The sequence below is a fragment of the Lacerta agilis genome, chromosome 18 (assembly GCF_009819535.1).
Source record: "Lacerta agilis isolate rLacAgi1 chromosome 18, rLacAgi1.pri, whole genome shotgun sequence".
NCBI lineage: Eukaryota > Metazoa > Chordata > Lepidosauria > Squamata > Lacertidae > Lacerta > Lacerta agilis.
The window spans coordinates 7,123,580-7,145,660 of NC_046329.1; the positions used below are offsets into that span (position 1 = coordinate 7,123,580).

The 22,081-nt window shown below is 46.4% G+C and overlaps 1 protein-coding gene across 2 annotated transcripts in view; it reads right to left on the reverse strand.

Annotated features, from left to right (window-relative positions):
- Positions 1–9,899: 9,899 nt before the first annotated feature.
- The window catches only part of ELL (elongation factor for RNA polymerase II), a 53,840-nt gene continuing 41,658 nt past the window's right edge, over positions 9,900–22,081 (reverse strand). For both annotated transcript variants that reach the window (XM_033136710.1, XM_033136709.1), the window contains exons 8-12: positions 20,914–21,385; positions 16,728–16,794; positions 14,643–14,814; positions 11,976–12,020; positions 9,900–10,359 (exon numbers count right to left, since the gene is read on the reverse strand). In XM_033136710.1, the coding sequence (XP_032992601.1) occupies positions 10,243–10,359; positions 11,976–12,020; positions 14,643–14,814; positions 16,728–16,794; positions 20,914–21,385 (873 nt within the window). In that variant the 3' untranslated portion in view covers positions 9,900–10,242. The remainder of the gene's footprint in view (positions 10,360–11,975; positions 12,021–14,642; positions 14,815–16,727; positions 16,795–20,913; positions 21,386–22,081) is intronic.

The following is a 22,081-nucleotide window of genomic DNA, read 5'->3' on the forward strand; positions in this document are numbered from 1 at the left end:
TTCCCCTGTACGCTTTCGGGCACCTGCCAAAAATGTTTTTGTTCAGGCAAAGCTTTTCCAGACCTTGCGTTTTTAATCTGGTTTTTAGCTTAGTGCTCCCCCCCCCCAACAATTAAAATTGTGGGTTTTTAAAAAATCATTTTCAACAGTGTGTTTCTTGAACTGATAATGCTATTGCAGTTTTTCAAATATGTGGTTGAGCATTCCTCGTGAGCCACCTTGGTTATTATTTACATCCTCTGTGGGACTATAAACATAATAGATAATAAATAGTTGTTGTTGTTTTTAAACTGTTCTTTTACTGGCAATTTTGTCGTTTCGTTCCTAATCTTTTCGTAAACCGCTTTGAGGCTTAAGTTACAACCAGGCGGCACAATACAAATCTTGCAAAACAAAAAAAATTGCACGAACCTTATCAATGCAAATCCTTGCTAGTCTTAGAATCCTAGAGTTGGAAGAGACCCCCAAGGGCCATCCAGTCCAACCCCCTGCCAAGCAGGAAACACCATCAAAGCATTCCTGACAGATGGCTGTCAAGGCTCCGCTTCAAGACCTCCAAAGAAGGAGACTCCACCACACTCCTTGGCAGCAAATTCCACTGCCGAACAGCTCTCACTGTCAGGAAGTTCTTCCTAATGTTTCGGTGGAATCTTCTTTCTTGTAGTTTGAATCCATTGCTCCGTGTCCGCTTCTCTGGAGCAGCAGAAAACAACCTTTCTCCCTCCTCTAGATGACATCCTTTGATATATTTGAACATGGCTGTCATATCACCCCTTAACCTTCTCTTCTCCAGGCTAAACATACCCAGCTCCCTAAGCCGTTCCTCCTAAGGCATCGTTTCCAGGCCTTTGACCATTTTGGTTGCCCTCCTCTGGACACGTTCCAGCTTGTCCGTATCCTTCTTGAACTGTGGTGCCCAGAACTGGACACAGTATTCCAGGTGAGGTCTGACCAGAGCAGAATACAGTGGTACTATTACCTCCCTTGATCTAGACGCTATACTCCTATTGATGCAGCCCAGAATTGCATTGGCTTTTTTAGCTGCTGCATCACACTATTGACTCATGTCAAGTTTGTGGTCTGCCAAGACTCCTAGATCCTTTTCACATGTACTGCTCTCAAGCCAGGTGTCACCCATCCTGTATTTGTGCCTTTCATTTTTTTTTTGCCCAAGTGTAGTACTTTACATTTCTCCCTGTTAAAATTCATTTTGTTTGCTTTGTCTTCTGTGCAAAGACACCCTTATAAGCAATGTGTTTTTGAGAAGGAGTTTAAAAGGGGGTTGGGGAGAAGAGGGAACCCAGTGCCCTTTTACAGTATTTACGATTGCTGCAATTTCTACCCCACCCTTCCTCGAAGAACACGTGGTTCTCTTCCCATATGATCTGCACAACAACCCTGCAAGGCAAGGCAGGCTGAGAGGCAGTAACTGGCCCAAGGTCTTCCAGTGAGTAATGAGGGTGTGCTCTCATCCATCCATCCATCCATCCATCCCCCCCAGGGCCGGATTTAGGTTTGATGAGGCCCTAAGCTACTGAAGGTAATGGGGCCCTTTCTATGTCCAGCTGTCCTTTGTCAACAACAGTCACTTTTTGTGTTGAATATATGCTATACGGTAATTTATGGACCTCACAGGTATCTAAAGCCATTTGCACATGTTGCCGTGCAACTAGTGCATGCAGGACGTTGCTGTTGTTTAGTCGTGTCCGACTCTTCGTGACCCCATGGACCAGAGCACGCCAGGCCCTCCTGTCTTCCACTGCCTCCCGCAGTTTGGTCAGACTCATGTTGGGAGCTTCGAGAACACTGTCCAACCATCTCGTCCTCTGTCGCCCCCTTCTCCTTGTGCCCTACATCTTTCCCAACATCAGGGTCTTTATTTATTAGCTACTGGGGTTTAATATATGAGATAGACTCGTGACATGCAAAGCGAGATACGTCAAGCCTTTGCTTGTTATAAGTGTGATGATTATGGCGCGCAGCTGATGAAAACCCCAAAGTTGAGATTGATAATTTGGGGTTCTCATCAGCTGTACGCCGTAATCATGACTATTATAACAAATAAAGGCTTGACGTATCTCGCTTTGCATGTCATGAGTCTATCTCACATATTAGTCCCACCTTTTAAGTTGAATTACTGAAAGAAATGAACCCAGAGTTTGGTTTCTCCCTCTGAAACATCCCACACAGAACCTATTCCAGCAAATGACGGGGTGGTGTAGTGGTTAAGAGCAGTAGACTCGTAATCTGGTGAACCGGATTCGCGTCTCCCCTCCTCCACATGCAGCTGCTGGGTGACCTTGGGCTAGTCACCCTTCTCTGAAGTCTCTCAGCCCCACTCACCTCACTGAGTGTTTCTTGGGGAGGAATTGAAAGGAGAATGTGAGCCGCTTTGAGACTCCTTCGGGTAGTGATAAAGCGGGATATCAAATCCAAACTCTCCTTCTTCTTCTTCTTCTTCTTCTTCTTCTTCTTCTTCTTCTTCTTCTTCTTCTTCTTCTTCTTTCTCTTCTGAACCAATAAGTAATTATAGCCGACACTTTATGGCTGACTTTCTTTAAATCCTCAATATATATTTTTTATGTGAGCACAACTGTTGTTGTTGTTCAGTCGTGTCCGACTCTTCGTGACCCCATGGACCAGAGCACGCCAGGCACCCCTATCCTCCACTGCCTTCCACAGTTTGGTCAGACTCATGTTAGTAGCCAGCATCTTAGAGGGCTGCAGCTACATCAACGGCTCCCCCCAGAACAATTTCCTCCCGGGGGTCGTCCAACTGGCGGTGCAACGCCGCGTCTTCATCGCCGGCGATGACGTCAAGTCCGGTCAGACGAAGGTCAAGTCGTTCCTTGTGGATTTCCTCATCAGCTCTGGGATTAAGGTAAGCCGCTTAACCAAATGGATCCGTTGTTGTTGTTCAGTCATGTCCAACTCTTCGTGACCCCGTGCACCAGAGCACGCCAGGCACCCCTATCCTCCACTGCCTCCCACAGTTTGGCCAAACTCATGCCAGTCGCTTCGAGAACACTGCCCAACCATCTCATCCTCTGTCGTCCCCTTCTCCTTGTGCCCTCCATCTTTCCCAACATCAGGGTCTTTCCCAGGGAGTCTTCTCTTCTCATGAGGTGGCCAAAATACTGGAGCCTCAGCTTCAGGATCTGTCCTTCCAGTGAGCACTCAGGGCTGATTTCTTTAAGGATGGATAAGTTTGATCTTCTTGCAGTCCATGGGACTCTCAAGAGTCTCCTCCAGCACCAGAATTCGAAAGCATCCATTCTTCGGCGATCAGCCTTCTTTATGGTCCAGCTCTCACTTCCAGTGTAGGCACCCTATATATAGAAAGGAGCAAACCAGTGATATTTTAGGGAGCAGGCTAGCAGGCGAGGCCCATGACTTACATCACAGGAGCCTACACAACACAAAACACTGTTGTTCTATGTAGGTTTTGTTCTATTTGTTTTTTATCTTATATTTTGGAAACGTGTTTTTTTCCTTTAAAATTTTTTGGGGCCCCCAAGAGAGTGGGGCCCTAAGCTATAGCTCGTTTAGCTTCTACGTAAATCCGGCACTGGGCCCAAGGTCTCCCAGCGAGTAATGAGGGTGTACGGTTTCTCTCATCCATCCATCCACCCCCCCCCACTTCCCTTTCGACATCATGTCCTGTCCTTGAGAAATGAAGCTTTTCCTTATCAGTGACCCTCCGCTCTCCCCCCTATAATCTTCCCATGTGATTCTCACCAGCGAAAGCACGTTTTCCCACGGGGTGGGGGGTGTTCGTGGGAGGGCAGAGAAATAGTTTCCTCTCCTGTCTCTCTCCCCCCCCCCCAAAGCTGGGCTCCACCAGGCTTCCTGCAACGGCATGATTGTTTGAACATTAGGACAAGATGATCTCTTTTCTCTGCTCTGGAATCTCCTGATCTCAGCAAGTTTTGGGGGAACAAAAGTATAGTTTTCTTTTGTCCTCTCCGCGATGCCAAGTGGGTACATTTCCACTGGCTCGCAGCGGGGCCCTCCCGCCCACTGCAGCCTTGAGGGCTGACTGTTTGGCCCCACGCCACCCAGAGTTTGGCAGTGCCACCCCCCCGCTCTCCGCTGCAGTCAGATCTTTCTGGAACAGGCGCTGGAATCGTGGCACCAAGCCAGCAGCTCGCCTCGCCCAACTCCAAATTCCTTTTGGGTCTAGTTTTCCTCCTGCTCCGGAGGGTAGGACTCGAACCCATGGCTTCAGGCTTCGAGAAATAATAATCTTAAAACAATGATCTTCATGGGGTGTCCAGGACTTAACGCGTTAGGAGAGAGAGAGAGAAAGATAATTTTTTTCATCCACTTTCTCCTATGCCATGCCCAATTTTACAATCTCCCAACCTGAGGGCCTCTTCCTCCAAGCTGAAAACGCTGCAACCTTTCCTCATTGCTGAAGTCGTGGAACTGTGGAATTGTAGAGTTAGTTGGAAGGGCACACCCAGCGGTCATCTAGTCCAACCCCCCTACAATGCAGGAATCTCAGCTCAAGCACATGGCCGCCCAACCTCTACTTTAAGGAGAGCCGGACAGCTCTTAACTGTCGGGAGGCTCTTCCCGATAATTTAGCTGGAATCTCCTTTTTAAAAAAATTACTTACCGGTATTTGGTTTTTTTTTTCAAATTACATTTTTACAATCACATATCCAACATACAACGTAAAGACAAGATTCCATAGATCTCCTGGACCAGGGGTCAGCAACCTTTTTCAGTCATGTCCCTCAGACCTTGTGGGGGGGGGCGGACTATATTTTGAAAAATAAATAAATGAACGAATTCCTACACCCCACAAATAACCCAGAGATGCATTTTAAATAGAAGCACACATTCTACTCATGTAAAAACACCAGGCAGGCCCCACAAATAACCCAGAGATGCATTTTAAATAAAAGGACACATTCTACTCATGTAAAAACACACTGATTCCCTTTCTGTCTGCGGGCAGGATTGAGGAGGTGATTGGGCCACATCCAGCCCCCAGGCCTTAGTTTGGCTGCCCATGTCATGGGCTTTCTTCCTCCCCTTTGTGGGTCCCATTGTCAGTAATTTCCTCCTGCATCTTTTATAATAATCCAAATCTTTTACCTCTCCATTATATCCAAAATTCACCATCGTTTGAAGATTCAGGACAGATAAAAGGATCGTGGAATTTTAGAGTTGGAAGGGGCAACGAGGGTCGCCGGGCCCAATCCCCTTGCGACGTAGCAATCTTTGGCCCAACGTGGGGCTCGAAACCAAAATCCTGAGATTTAACGAGAGTCCCGTGCTCTGCTGTACTTAAACTATGCATAAGCATTAAACTTAAGCATTCATAAAACTATTGAACTCCCTTTCGCAGGAGGCAATGGTGGCCCCCAAGGTTGTTCATTCATTCAGTCGTGTCCAACTCTTCGTGACCCCCTGGACCAGAGCATGCCAGGCACGCCTATCTTTCACTGCCTCCCGCAGTTTGGCCAAACTCATGTTGGTCGCTTCGAGAACACTGTCCAACCATCTCATCCTCTGTCGTTCCCTTCTCCTTGTGCCCTTCATCTTTCCCAACATCAGGGTCTTTCCAGGGAGTCTTCTCTTCTCACGAGGTGGCCAAAGTCTTGGAGCCTCAGCTTCAGAATCTGTCCTTCCAGTGAGCACTCAGGGCTGATTTCCTTCAGAATGGATCGGTTTGATCTTCTTGCAGTCCATGGGACTCTCAAGAGTCTCCTCCAGCACCAGAATCATAGAATCCTAGAGTTGGAAGAGACCCCAAGGGCCATCCAGTCCAGCCCCCTGCCAAGCAGGAAACACCATCAAAGCATTCCTGACAGATGGCTGTCAAGCCTCCGCTTCAAGACCTCCAAAGAAGGAGACTCCACCACACTCCTTGGCAGCAAATCCCACTGTCCAACAGCTCTGTCAGGAAGTTCTTCCCAAGGTTTCAGTGGAATCTTCTTTCTTGTAGTTTGAATCCATTGCCCCGTGTCTGCTTCTCTGGAGCAGCAGAAAACAACCTCCCTCCTCTATATGAAATCCTTTTATATATTTGAACATGGCTATTATATCACCCCTTAACCTTCTCTTCTCCAGGCTAAACATACCCAGCTCCCTAAGCCGTTCCTCATAAGGCATCGTTTCCAGGCCTTGGACCATTTTGGTTTCCCTCCAGCTTGTCAGTATCCTTCTTGAACTGTGGTGCCCAGAACTGGACACAGTATTCCAGGTGAGGTCTGACCAGAGTGGAATACAGTGGTACTATTACTTCCCTTGATCTAGATGCTATACTCCTATTGATGCAGCCCAGAATTGCATTGGCTTTTTTAGCTGCATCACACTGTTGACTCATGTCGACTCCTAGATCCTGTTCACATGTACTGCTCTCAAGCCAGGTGTCACCCATCCTGTATTGGTGCCTTTCATTTTTTTGCTCAAGTGTAGTACTTTACATTTCTCCCTGTTAAGATTCATCTTGTTTGCTTTGGCCCAGTTCTCTAATCTGCTAAGGTCATTTTGAAGTGTGATCCTGTCCTCTGGGGTATTAGCCACCCCTCCCAATTTGGTGTCATCTGCAAACTTGATCAGGATGCCCTCAAGCCCATGATGAAGATGTTGAATAAGACTGGGCCCAAGACAGAACCCTGTGGCACCCCACTAGTCACTTCTCTCCAGGATGAAGAGGAGCCGTTAATGAGTACCCTTTGGGTTCGGTCAGTCAGCCAGTTACAAATCCACTGAATGGTAGCATTGTCTAGCCCTCTTTTTTGAGGCGAGGAGACCAGAACACTGCATGGAACAGATTTCTTTGCAAGACAGTACTTTACACCAGGCCCTCACCTGCCGAGTGTAGTAGGGAACTGGTTCTTTCGGTTATCCTGGCCCCACCTTGGACCTCAGCCCAGGCTCTGACTGGCAGCACCAGCTCCAGAGGTAAAGAAGAGTCGTGGAAGATGCATAGCACAATGGAATGTTATTAAAAAAGACAGACCTCCCAAAGCAGACATGTTTTCATACAATGACTTTATTATGTGTTGGAAAAAGGAAAAAAAGAGAGCAATATTCGGTTTTGTATTTCCTGTGTACAAAAAAGGAGATACCAGCTTTTTAAAAATAATTATTAAAAATAAAGGTAAGCTGAGAAAGCACTTTATGCTATTTTGAAAGGGCGAGTTTGGCAACGTGGGGGTGGGTGGGTGGGAACCCTTGTGTGTATGTGTTTGGGTGTGTGTGTACAAACACACATATAAACGCAGAAACACACATATATACTGTAAACAACTTCATGGTTCAAGGTGTTTTCTTATCCACTGTACTGTTATTACAAAGAAAAGGGGAAAAAACCCCATCGCGTTATGGAATAAGTTAAGATCATGTTCAAATCAGCTTAAGGGGGTTTGGCAACACCCCCCCCCCCAGGCCCAAGCATAAAGTTTTGCCCAAATCAATCACGGAAGCAGGAACAGAAAAACAAAAAGAGGCATTTGAGAAAAGAAACTATGCTCCGGTCGAAACACAATGTCTCGGAAAAAGCAGCAGCAAAAAGCAGAATCTCACAGTTTTTCCCTCTCCCTCTTCTTCTTCCTTTTGGATAGTCATTAAATATCTATTTCCAAATTCTAGAAAGTCCCAGAATATACAGGTGAAACTCGAAAAATTAGAATATCGTGGAAAGGTTCGTTTCTTTCTGTAATTCAACTTAAAAGGTGAAATTAATATATGAGATGGACTCATGACATGCAAAGCGAGATATGTGTCAAGCCTTTATTTGTTATAATTGTGATGATTATGGCGTACAGCTGATGAGAACCCCCAAATTAACAATCTCAACTTTGGGGTTTTCACCAGCTGAACGCCATAATCATCACAATTATAACAAACAAAGGCTTGACGTATCTCGGTTTGCATGTCATGAGTCTATCTCATATATTAAACTCCAGTAGCTAATGAAAACAATTGCTTACATAAATGGACTTTTCCACGATATTCTAATTTTTCGAGTTTCACCTGCATACGCACACACGCACACACACACATGTTGTGTAATGTACACAATATATCTTTGTATCCAACTCTCGTTTGCAAAAATATTATCTATAGGACTGATTCGTCATATAAAGAACAGAGATCCATTTCTTTGTCTCTTTCTCTTGTCTACAGTGTCCCTCCTCCAAAAATAATAATTATAAGATTTCAACCCTCCCCCCTTCCCACCCCAATATTATTAGAAGTTCTGAGATAAATCTTCATCGCATTAACCCGGAATCTACCTGCTTTCTGCGCCCTGGGCTGTTTGTCACTAAATCAACCTCGGTCAAGATATTCGACGGCGACGGTTTCAGGAATGAATTGACCCAATGGTGAGAAGGAGGGAAGATGCCCCCCCTTAAAACGAACAAAACGGCGTCCTGACTCTGACCCGAGATTCCCGAGTTACAAAAAGCTGGTCGTCAGAGAGAGAGAGCGATCCCAGAGATCCGGTTCAGGGGGGGGGGGGTTTGATTTTCCGTGTTTTGAGAAAACGCCTCCAGGTTGAGCTAAAACCCACCTTCCTGTTGACGTTGGGAAACTCTTTGCGCGCCCGGGACTTTGGGAAGACCCTCCCGGATCCCTCTCCTCTCCTAGGAAGGCCCATCGCGAGGGGCTGGTGCGCCATCCTCGCATTTCCCCAATGAGGGGTTTTCGGCAAAACCGAAACGCAAAAAAGAGAGACCCCAATCTGTACTGCACGTACCCAAATACAGTCATACTTCGGGTTGCATTCGCGGCAGGTTACGAATGCGCCGAACCTGGAAGTACCGGAAAGGGTTATTCCCAGGTTTCGGCGCATGCGAAATCGCGCTTTGCGCATGCACAGAGGCGCCGAATTGTGCCGCGCACATGCGCAGACGCTTCAGGTTGCGCTCTGTTCGTGTTGCAAACGGGTCTCCCGCTTGCAACCAGAGGTACCCCTGTAATCTGCACTGAACAGGAACATCCTTTTGGGAAGTGGCTATTTTCGATTTCCAACAGGCCCAAGGGTTCCTGAGAGGCGGAAGAGTTTGAACCAGGAGAGGAAGTCTGGGGAGAGGACGTTCTTGAGGGAGCTGGCGGGGACGGACACCCAAATTGGGAGGGCAAGTGTTGTCGTTGTTGTGTTTTTCCACTCATTCCTGAAACGAACCCTCTGATTTACTCCCCACTTTCAAAATTATTATTTGTTCTGTGCTGTGTGCACGAGTAAAAGGAAAGATTGGGTGGTTCCTATGGCAATTTTGCTCCCCCCCCCCCAAAAAACCACCCCCCCACCTTTCAACACGCACATGCTCTGCCCGCCTTGCTGTTTCTCGAGCACCCAGAGGGGTGTAAAAGCCGTCAACGCTGAAAAGCGGGGTCGCGAATGCTCTCAAAAATGAAAACAAACAAACAAAAAATGTACAAAAACAGACCCGCTGGGAATCGGCAAAACCTGGCTGCGTTTCAAGGAAGCCCTGGGAAGAGCGAAGCGAAGGCCCGTGTCTCTTCTGGGGGTGTTTGGGGGTCGGGGGAAAGGGGGGTGCCAGGCCACACTTTGCCCAAAGCGAGATCCAGCAATGCTGGGGGGGGGGTCGTCCCCCCACAAGCTCTGCCCGCCAACCTCAACCCAGAAACATTGTGGGGTGCTGATTGATCCACACCAGTGACGGCCAAGCTTGGCCCTCCAGCTGTTTTGGGACTAACACTCCCATCGTCCCGTTAACAGGACCAGCAGTCAGGGATGATGGGAATTGTATTCCCAAAACAGCTGGAGGGCCAAGTTTGGCCATCACTGATCTCCACAGTTCTTGGTTTCCCTGTAAGTCGTGGAGGGGACAATGTGAAAAACAGTCTCTCTCTCTCTCTTTTTTGAGTAGGCAGGGGGAATGCTATCCGAAAAACAAGCCAACTTCTCCTTTCTTTCACTGTCTTTCTTTAATATCCGGAAAGAGAATTGCTTATATAAAACGGGGGGAACGGGCCCCTTGTACCTTCCCCTCGACCGCCCCCCCAAAAAACTCCGGGGTTTGTACAGCTAAAGCGACGGGTCGTCTCTCACGCGGGGGGTGGGGGGTGGGAAGCGCGCGCCGATCCTCGCCGTGCCGCAAAGAGATCCCTCAAAACATTTCTCTCCTGCTGCTCCTCCTCCTCCTCTTCCCTGTTCCGGAAGCCGTTCACAGGTTTGCAATCGCCGCCATCGGAGCCGGAGGGTGGTGGGCTCGCCGCAAAAAAACTTTCACCGTCCCCACCCCGCCCCTCTCAGTGCCAAGACTGGAACTGCAGTTGGTCGTACTCGGATATCAGTTTTTTGATGTGGGCGAGTTTGTTGTGCAGGTATTCGCAGCGGTTTTTCTCCTGGCTGTAGTTTGGGTTAGTCTGCAAGGAAGTTGGAAGAGAGATGGAGGGGGGAGAAAAGCAATTAATCATAATTATTGAAACTATGGAAGGCACCACATTGAGCCGCATGAAATGGAAGTCCCATCAAGCTCACACCCATTCCCACCACCCTTCTGAGTAATACCCCTCCCCACTCCCTCACTATATTTAAGGATCTGGTGACTTCCGTTTCAGTGTATCTGAAGAAGTGTGCATGCACACGAAAGCTCATGCCAAGAACAAACTCAGTTGGTCTCTAAGGTGCTACTGGAAAGAATTTTCTATTTTGTTTCAATCATAATTGTAGTTATATTACAGTGGTGGGCGGCGCTGTGGTCTAAACCACAGAGCCTAGGGCTTGCTGATCAGAAGGTCGGGGGTTCGAATCCCCGCAATGACGGGGTGAGCTCCCGTTGCTCGGTCCCAGCTCCTGCCCACCTAGCAGTTTGAAAGCACGTCAAAGTGCAAGTAGATAAATAGGTACCGCTCCGGCGGGAAGGTAAACGGCGTTTCCGTGCGCTGCTCTGGTTTCGCCAGAAGCGGCTTAGTCATGCTGGCCACATGAACCGGAAGCTGTACGCCGGCTCCCTCGGCCAGTAAAGCGAGATGAGCGCCGCAACCCCAGAGTCGCCCGACATTGTAATGGTCAGGGGTACCTTTACCTTGGTTGTGAAACTTAATCCGTTCCGGGAGTCCGTTTGACTCCTGGAAGGGTTCGAAAACCAAGGCGTGGCTTGGATGAAGGACCTTCCTGCTGTGTCGGACGTTCGGCTTCTGGAAAAAAACGTTCGCAAACCGGAACACTCATTTCCGGGTTTGCGGCGTTTGGGAGCCAAAACGTCCGAGTGCCAAGGCATTCGGCAATAACAACAACAACAATAATAATAATAATTTATTTGTACCCCGCCCATCTGGCTGGGTCTCCCCGGCCACTCTGGGCGGCCTCCAACAAATATTAAAATACAATACAACGTCACAGATTAAAAACTTCCCTAAACAGGGCTGCCTTCAGGTATTTTCTAAATGTCAGGTAGTTGTTTATCTCTCTGACCCCTGAGGGGAGGGCGTTCCACAGGGCGGGTGCCACCACCGAGAAGGCCCTCTGCCTGGTTCCCTGTAGCAACCAAGTTACGACTCTTGATTCAATTTTAGTACGGAACGGGCTGGGAAACGACGATCCGAGCCAGCTGTCGGGATTGCCAGCCAACTGACCTGCCATGTTTTCACCCTCAAAAACACCCCCCAACCTGAGCTTTCCTCACCTACTTTCTCATAATGATAACACACACAAAAAGCAAGGTTCAGTCTCTGATTTGAGGTTCGTTCCCCCCACTTTAATAAAAAGGTAAGCTCCATCTCGGGGTTTTTTGGGGGGGCATGTGATAAGACTGGCCTTGGAAACGGCACTTTTTCTGCATGTGCAGTGAAAAAGCAAACATCCGTTTCTGATATTTTCACCCCCGGAAAATCAGAGATGGGTCATCGCTTTTTATTAGAAGGGGTGGGGGTGGGAAACAGATCAGATTTGAGGTCCACATTTGCACCCCAAAATCAGAGACTTTTTATCAGCAGGGGAAGAATCAGACTGAGGCCAGTATTTTCACTCCAAGACTCACTTTTTTGATTTTCCGGTATTCTTGCAGTATCTGATCGTGGATAGACTGCAAAAGAATCAACACACCATGTGTTTAAAAAAAAAAAAACAGCAACAACTGGCAAAACAAGGCGAATAAAGGTTTGAAAATCAGCTGGCAGCGTCTTAATGAGATTTAGGCACTGATCTGAGATCAAGCCTTCATAGGACAAACGATTTCTGGCTTCTAGAAACTCCACATCAGATGATGATCCAATTTTCGTACTCCCTTTTCCCAAAACCAGCATTTCCCAAACTTGAGTCTCCCGACTGTTTTGGGACTACAATTCCCATCATCCCTGACCACTGGTCCTGTTAGCTAGGGATGATGGGAGTTGTAGTCCCAAAACATCTGGAGGGCCGGAGTTTGCCTATGCCTGCCCTAAACACTTAAAGAGATTTCAGCGCCCCCATATATATATAATTCAAAACATGAACAATAAACCGCGAAATAAAATTTTGTTTCCCCCCAAAATGAAACAGAACCAACGGTAAGGTGGAAAACGACGTTCGTTTTTGTATGCTTCCTCTTTATTTATAATCAAAAAGCTTTCTCCTGGGGGTCTCCCCCGCCCATTGCAAAGTTTTAGCTGATCCTCAAAAAAACCAGGGCTTTTCCCTTTGCAAAAAAGCTGCAAAACCTTTAGCTGATCCTCAAAAAAACAGGGCTTTTCCATTTGCAAAAAAAGCTGCAAAACCTTTAGCTGATCCTCAAAAAAACAGGGCTTTTCCATTTGCAAAAAAAGCTGCAAAACCTTTAGCTGATCCTCAAAAACAACAACAGGGCTTTTAGAGGAGGAAAACCAGGGGGGAAAAATCTTGTTTCCTCTAAAAATGAGGTGCGTCCTATGGCCCGGTGCGCCTTATGGAGCAAAAAATACGGTAATCCGTTCTGGAAGTCCACTCGACTCCCAGAAGGGTTCGAAAACCGAGACGCGGCTTCCGATTGGATGGAGGACCTTCCTGCCGCGTCAGAAGTTCGGCTTCCGAAAAACGTTCGCAAACCGGAACACTCACTTCCGGGTTTGCAGCATTCGGGAGCCAAAAACGTCTAGAGTGCCTTAAAAAAATATTTCAATATTTGAAAAAACTGGAAAGATTTGTGGCTTAGGTATAAAAGGAAAATAGCAAAATGAAAAATTATGGTAATAAAATATAGGTGATGACATAAAGGAGGTTAATATCGAGGATTTTTAAAGCTTAGCAATGAATTCGGAAAACTGCTAAAGATGTAATATAATGAAATTCAACAAGGTGGGATTTGAGGAAGTCATGTAAACAAGTGAGGAAAGTTGGGAGTTTGAAATTTCTATCTGTGTTATAAGAGGGAATGATGTATATCAATTTTGCTAACGTAATTATGTTTGTAATCCTTTATTGATTCGTGGAAAATGAATAAAAATATTTTATATATAAAAAACAAACAAACGTCCGAGTGCCAAGGCGTTCGGCAACCAAGGTACGACCGTAATTCAATTTTAGTATGCAACGGGCCGGGAAACAACGATCCGAGCCAGCTGTCGGGATTGCCAGCCAACTGACCTGCCATGTTTTTACACCCCCCCCAAACCTGAGCTTTCCTCACCCCCTTTCTCATAATGATAACACACAAAAAAAGCCAGATTCGGTCTCTGATTTGAGGTTCGTTTCCCCCACTTTAAATTATTATTATTATTATTATTATTATTATTATTATTATTATTATATAAAGGCAAGCTCGATCTGGGATTTTTTTTGGGGGGGGGGGTACGTATGTGAAAAGACTGATGTTGGAAGCGGAACTTTTTCCTGCATGCAAAGTAAAAAAAAAAAAAAAAAAAAGCAAATTTCCGTTTCCGAGGTCAATATTCGCACCCCCAGAAAATCAGAGGTGGAACTTTGCTTTCTATTAGAAGGGGTAGGGGCGGGAAACAGAATTTTTTTGTCTTTCTATTCTGTAAGAAGAAGAAGAAGAAGAAGAAGAAGAAGAAGAAGAAGAAGAAGAAGAAGAAGAAGAAGAAGAGTTTGGATTTGATATCCCGCTTTTCACTACCCGAAGGAGTCTCAAAGCGGCTCACATTCTCCTTTCCCTTCCTCCCCCACAACAAACACCCTGTGAGGTGAGTGGGGCTGAGAGACTTCAGAGAAGTGTGACTAGCCCAAGGTCACCCAGCAGCTGCATGTGGAGGAGCGGGGAAGCGAACCCGGTTCACCAGATTACAAGTCTACCGCTCTTAACCACTACACCACACTGGCACACCAGCCTCTCGCAGCCTTCTGCAACCTCACTCTGCCTTCTCTCGCAGCTGATAAACACTCATTAGCAAGCAGCTGCATGTGGAGGAGCGGGGAATCGAACCCGGTTCACCAGATTACGAGTCTGCCGCTCTTAACCACTAGACCACACTGTACTCTCTCTTTTTTATATGTTGATCTGCCCTGACATCTAAGGGTACAGGGTGGTATACAAATAATAATAATAATAATAATAATAATAATAATAATAATAATAATAATAATAATTAGTGTAAATTCAGCTGGCTGGCTGCCAAGCGTAGGAAGCTGCTGTTGCGAGCAAGTAAAAAGTTGGCTATGTGTCTTTCTGGAAAGGATCGCAGCCAATCCTCGTGGCAGGGAGCCCCCGTCCCGCCAAGGCTGCCGGCCACCCCACCTTGTACTCCTCAGAGCCCTGCAGGAGCTGCCTCAGCTGCGAGTCCAACTGCATGAACCGCCGCGTCACCCTCTCGATCCGGGCGTGAAGGTCTCGGTACTCGCTGTACTCCGCGTTGAAGTCGTTCTTGTAGCTCTGCCGCTGCTCGGACGAGGAGATGGGGCCGTATTTGCTGCGAGAAGATTAAGGAGGGGGATGAAGGACAAGGGAAAAAACAACAACAACAACCAACCAACCACAACCCCATACTTGCATTGCCCCTCGGTGACCAGAACTCACAGAGGCCAATCTCAAGGGTAACCCGGTCAGACAGGCGGGTACAAATAATAACACTACAAGTGAAACTCGAAAAAGTAGAATATCGCGGAAAGGTTCATTTCTTTCAGCAATTCAACTTAAAAGGTGAAACTGTAATATCCTATAATCAGTGGATATTATAGGCAATAGCATTACAATGTTAGTTTAATAGAGTGCATAAGAAGTTAAGTTAGCGATATATTTGAAATGTTTTTATATATTTTGGTAAGAATAAAGTTTTATATAGAAGTTGTTAGTTAAGGTTTAAGATAATTTGTAAAGAGGATTTAAAGTAGTTGCAAAGTTACGAAATTATATTCGAAATGAACGCAGAAGAGAGGGCGTGAGGAAGTCCCCCCAATTAAGATTCAAAATAAGATTAAGATAGTTAATAGGTGTAATTTTTTGATGTTTTGTATTAGTTTTTTCTTTGTAGTTTGTATATCCTTTTTCTGTATTTGTATGTTTGCATTGTTTTATTCGTTTGTTAATTTTTTTGAAAAACTAATAAATTCTTATAAAAAAGGTGAAACAAATATATGAGGTAGACTCATGACATGCAAAGCGAGATATGTTAAGCTTTTATTTGTTATAATTGTGATGATTATGGCGTCCAGCTGATGAAAACCCCAAATTAACAATCTCAACTTTGGGGTTTTCATCAGCTGTGCACGCCATAATCATCACAATTATAACAAGCAAAGGCTTGACGTATCTCACTTTGCATGTCATGAGTCTATCTCATATATTAAACTCCAGTAGCTAATGAAAACAATTGCTTACATAAATGGACTTTTCCACGATATTCTAATTTTTCGAGTTTCACCTGTATGTGCTGGACGCCGCCCAGAGTGGCTGGGGCATAAATATCATCATCATCATCATCATCATCATCATCATCTGGAGTTCCACAGATGTTCCCCTATTCCTATCTGGGCCAAGAAATCCGCAGTGTTAAGTTTCCAGGCTCTTGTGTGCGTTTAAAATCCTGAACAGCTCAGGTCTCAAATATCACTGCCACCCTTCCTTGAGATCTGCAGAGGGTTCGGGGGGCCTTCTATGTGCCAGGAATGGCAACCCAGAGTGGGGGCTTGCTCTGGGGCAGTCTAAATCGTGGAACCCCCACCCCAAAAAGACACCCCTGGCACCTTCAATATGCAGCTGCTGACAGCTAAGGTGTCTTTTTCTCATAGGGACCCACCCCATCCTTTCTGGCCAAAGTTCGATGGTCCCATTCTATTTGGGTACAGGATTCAAAAGTGTTTTATAATCGCAGAATCGTAGAGTTGGAAGGGGACCCCCGAGGTCATCCAGTCCAACCCCCTGCAATTCAGGAATCTCAGCTACGGCATCCAAGACAGATGGCTATCCAACCTCTGCTTAAAAACCTCCAAGGAATGAGAGTTCACCACCTTCCATCCCACGGTTGAACAGCTCTGACTGTCAGAAAGTGTTTCCTTATGTTTAGTCGGAATCTCCTTTCTTGTGACTTGAAGCCACGGGTTCGAGTCCTGTTTATATATATATGCCGAGCTTATTTTAAAAAAACAAACAAACCATAGGTGTATGGGGTGGGGAGACAGAGACAGAGAAGGAAGTTGGAGGGACTTTGCAAAGCCCAGATTTTTAAGGAGAGTCCTTCTAGACCCGATCGAAAGCCCATTCATTCACAAGCGGGATCCAGCAAGCAGAGGATGCTGAATCAATTGTGCATCGCTCTGACCTAGAACGGCCCTTTCTCATCACCCCGGGGGGCAGCAACAGTACGAGGGGTCCGCCAACACTTACAGAAAATAATCCGGAGTTTCAGACGTCGACGTGGGATCGCTGGCGCTGTTGCACGTCCCGTTTAAACCTGGAGAACGGGCAAGGGAGAAGGAGACGAGAAAATCAGTCCTAAGGAGAGCTCTTGGCTCTATGTCGAAAAAAAACGCCCAAAAACAACCCTCTCCAAAGAGAGGCATTCTGCTTTAAAGACAGATCTGGACTGTTTTCACACACTAAAACCACATATTGTGGAATTCCACCAGTTATACTTTATCTGCACAGACGGGATGAATTTCCGGAACAAAAATGGTTTTTCCGTACAGCCCAAGCAGGAGCCGATGAGAAAAAGAGGTTGGAAGAGGCCAATATACAGGTGAAACTCGAAAAATTAGAATATCGTGGAAAGGTTCATTTCTTTCAGTAATTCAACTTAAAAGGTGAAACTAATATGTGAGATAGACTCACGGCATGCAAAGCGAGATACGCCAAGCCTTTGTTTGTTATAATAGTGATGATTATGGCGTACACCTGATGAGAACCCCATATTAACAATCTCAACTTTGGGGTTTTCATCAGCTCCACACCATAATCATCACAATTACAACAAACGAAGGCTTGACATATCTCGCTTTGCATGCCATGAGTCTATCTCATATATTAAACTCCATTAGCTAATGAAAACAATTGCTTATATAAATGGACTTTTCCATGATATTCTAATTTTTCAAGTTTCGCCTGTATACAGTTCCCATTGCCTTAAAAAAAGGAGGCAATATTTTACAGGATCCATCTCATCTTTTTGTACCACTGCCTTAGGGCAAGAGATATAGAACAATCAGGTCAAGAACAAAAAGATTGAAGAATAGTTTCTACCCAAGAGCTATAACCATCTTAAATGCTGTAACCAGATGACATGAGCTTGGAGAGTTGTGATGGGTGTGTACGTATGTGCATGTGTGGCTGACAATGTGGTTTTTTTGTGCTGTTTTTTGTGCTGTTTTTATGGGATGGCATTCAATTCCGTTGCTGTCAGGGGACTGCCCTCTCAAGCAGGCAAGGAGTTGCCAGGCCTTTATCAGTATTGCGAACCCCCGTCTCAACTGCTGAGCAATTCATCTTCCTCCAGTCAGGAAGACAGTGATCCCTCTAGTGGGGAGGGAGAGATGGGCATGGGAAGTAGGAGTCAGGGCTCTGGCAGGCAAGGAGAGCCCGCGCACCAAGCAGAGCCCGGAGGGGAGGCACCTCTTCCGTCTCCCCACTTGCGCAGGGGGGGAAAGGCGCAGAGGGGGTAGGCGGGGGTTCCGCATCCCACGCCTTTTATTCTGGGCAAAGAACCGGAAGGGGCCATTCCCGGACTGTGCCGAAGGATGAGCTGGACGTCTTTTTCTTAGCTGCACTGGTATATATCCGCACAATAAAGAAACTTAGTTTTAGAAACTTCGGAGTCGGGCTGGCTACTCACGAGCAGCCACTGGAAACCTTACAGTTGCACTTGTGCAACGTTGTACAATGACAATAAATAAATCTGATCTTATCTTAGAGCAGGGGTGGCCAACTCCCAAGAGACTGCGATCTACTCACAGAGTTAAAAACTGGCAGTGATCTACCCCCTTTTTGGGGGTTCAGGTCAAAGTTGTTGAGCTTTTCTTTAGGAAGGAGGAAGGCCCATGGGGGGGGGGAAGGGTTCGGGTCAAAGTTGTTGAGTTTTTTCAGGGAGGAGGTAAAATGTTGGGCTCCTTTTAGGGGAGCCACAGTTGTTCAGCTTCTTTGGGGGGGGGGAGCCAATGATCTGCCAGTGATCTACCGCAGACGTCCCCGTGATCTACCAGTAGATCATGATCTACCTGTTGGATATGCCTGTCTTAGAGCAATGGTTCTCAAAAAGGGTGCGGCTCACACACACACACACACACCACCCCCGGGTGGCGAGTTTGACGGGAAGGAGAATCGGAGAAACATTTGGATGTTTCAGTTGTGGTGCAGCATTGCGGCGGTATCAAAATACGGATCTAAATTTCGCAGAACCTGGCATACGAAAGATGAAATTGTAAAATCAGTTATGATAGATTGGGCAAAGGATGTTGGACATAATATTATGATGGAAGACTGGGAAAAATTGTGGAAAGAGAGAATATTATGAAAATGATCTACAGATGGTATTTGACACCAGTTAAGTTAGCTAAGATGTATCATCGATTAAGTAATGTCTGTTGGAAATGTAAAAATGTCAAAGGTACCTTTTATCATATGTGGTGGACATGCCCAAAGGTAAAGGCTTTCTGGGAGTTAATTTATAATGAACTTAAACAGTGATGAAAGTTACTTTCATTAAGAAACCAGAGGCCTTCCTGTTGGGCATGACTAACCATGAGATACCCAGGCAAGATAGAGTGTTTTTTATGTATGCCACAACAGCTGCTAGAATTTTGATTGCAAAAAACTGGAAAGGTGAAGAGCTCCTGACTGTAGAAGAATGGCAGATGAAGTTAATGGACTTTATGGAACTCGCTGAACTGACCACGAGACTCCGAGACCAGAGGGAGGAGAAGGTGCTAGAAGATTGGAAGAAATTTAGAGACTATTTAAAAAATCATGAAAAATTGGATATCTGAAGCAGAATCAGTGAACATAAATGGCTTTAGTTATAAGATGTTAGTTTAAAACAGTGTATTAGAAGTAATGTTGATGTAATATGCAGATTATTGAATGTAGCAATAAGTTATATGAAGTAAGTTAGTTGTTCGAAATTGTAATAAGAACAATGAGGATTGATGGGAAATCAGTTATGAAGTTACTAAAGTAAATTAGAACTGAACGCAGTTGAGAGAACGGGGGAAGTCCCCTATTTCAGATTCAAAATTAGATTTAAACATTAAGCATTTACTGTTCCAGTGGTCGTGTTTTAGGTTTATATAAGTTCTTTTCTTTTTTTCTTTCTCAATGTTTATTTTTTAGTTTTTTCTTTGTATTTGTTGTGTTTTTATTGTATATGTGTGATTTATTGTGATTTGTTGTTTAATGTGGAAAACTAATAAATTCTTATTAAAAAAACCTAAATTTCGCAGAACCTGCATAGATCTATCTCTTCTTCCACAGTTCCCCATGACGTTTATTGTTTTCTGGATGTCCTGTGATCCTGTTATAAAGCAGTTGCGCCCTATGTTATAAAAATCAAGCGATGCTAGGAGTTGCTTCTTTTCGTTCTCCTGTTTAATAAAATCAGTATGGGGCAAGCCATTATTTATCCTAAAAGTGTGGCTTGGAATTTTTTTTTTAAAGAACAGCTGATCGAAGGGAATTTTGCATTCCTCCACCCTCCCCAATACATTTTTTATTTGATTTCCATACAATTTAACAAATCCACTTTCCACGCAATATTCCCGCAGCGTTTTGACACCCCATCTGCGAGCTTTTCCTGTCCTAAATCCTTTACCTGCTGCCTTAAATGTAATACAGCGGCACCTTGGTTTTCGAACATAATCCGTTCCCGAAGACGGAAACGTTCGAAAACCCAAAGCATTTACTTCCGGGAAACTCAATACGGAAGCCGCTTGGCACGCCCGACTTCCGGAAAGCGTTCGAAAACCGAAGCAGTTGCTTCCGGCTTTTCGGTGTTCGGAAGCTGAAACGTTCGACTTCTGAGACGTTTGAAAACCGAGGTGCCACTGCACTTATTTCTGTAAGAGAGCCAGTGTGGTGTAGGGGTTAAGAGTGGTAGACTCATAATCTGGTGAACCGGGTTCGCGTCTCCGCTCTTCCACATGCAGCTGCTGGGTGAACTTGGGCTAGTCCCACTTCTCTGGAGTCTCTCAGCCCCACTCACCTCACAGAGGGTTTGTTGTGGGGGAGGAAGGGAATGGAGAATGTGAGCCGCTTTGAGACTCCTTCGGGTAGTGATAAAGCGGGATATCAAATCCAAACTCCTCTTCTTCTTCTATAACAGATATTCTACATCCTTTTATGATTCAGTCCTTTGCTTACATTTCCAGCCCTGCCTGCGATTTCAATCGACTGTACCATTTCCCCAGATAGCCTGAAAAGGATCTCCACTCTCCCGCAAACCTGCCAACCTTTTCGGTCTTGTATTTCTGCCGCCCATTTTGCCGTCTCCATATAGGGAACGTCGCGTTTCGGCACTCTTGCCGTCATTATAAATAACCCGAGCGCGATCCAGAGGTACACGCAACCCCCCAAAATCCCCGCCCACCTGCCGTGTCCTGCGACGAAGGCGCCGTGGTCTTTGAGCTGCGTTTCCTGAGGCTGCAGTTTGGCTTCTCTCGGGGCTCCGACTCCTGCTCGGCCCCTCTCCTCTCCCTCTCCTTCTTTAGCCTCTTCTTGCTCCGTCTGCTGACCTGGACAGAGTCCGTCACCGGCTGGAGGGGGAGCTCCGCCGCTGCCGCCGCCAGCCTCTCGGAGGGATCCGGCGCCTCGAAGTTGGGGCCGCCGTGCCCCAGGTCGTTGCTGACGTCGGCGAGGGGGTTGTGGGGCCTGGGAGGCTCCAGGCCCGGCAAGAGGTTACTGGAGGTGAGCACCTCCGGGGGTGGCGCATGGGGGGCTTCCCTGCCATTGGCCGAACGCAGTTTCCCGTTGAGCGTGGGCTGAGTCCTTTGGGCAAAGTGGGAGATGCGCGGCTTTTTGTTGGACAGAGGGTCGGTGAAATCCGTGGGCTGGGGTCGTTTCTAGGGCGGAGGGAAGAAGAACAGAAAGTGTTAAGGCAGCCTTTCCCAAAACTGGGCCTCTGGACGTTTTCGGACTACATTTCCCATCATCCCTCGTCCTGCCAGCTCTGGACGATGGGATTTGTAGTCCAAAGAGACCAAAGTTTGGGAAACTATGGGTTAGAGCAGTTGTTCCCAACTTTTTTTTTTTAAGGTCATGCCCCACCTAAAGGTAAAGGGACCCCTGACCATTAGGTCCAGTAGCGGATGACTCTGGGGTTGCGGCGCTCATCTCGCTTTACTGGCAGAGGGAGCCGGCGTACAGCTTCCGGGTCATGTGGCCAGTATGACTAAGCCACTTCTGGCGATCCAGAGCAGCGCACGGAAACGCCGTTTACCTTCCCGCCGGAGCGGTACCTATTTATCTACTTGCACTTTGACGTGCTTTTGAACTGTTAGGTGGGCAGGAGCAGGGACCGAGCAACGGGAGCTCACCCCGTCATTGCGGGGATTCGAACCGCCGACCTTCTGATCGGCAAGCCCTAGGCTCTGTGGTTTAGACCACAGCGCCACCTGCGTTCCATGCATATTATAAGGACCCCTGACCATTAGGTCCAGTCGTGTCCAACTCTGGGGTTGCGGCGCTCATCTCAATTTACTAGCCGAGGGAGCCGGTGTACAGTTTCTGGGTCATGTGGCCAGCATGATTAAGCCGCT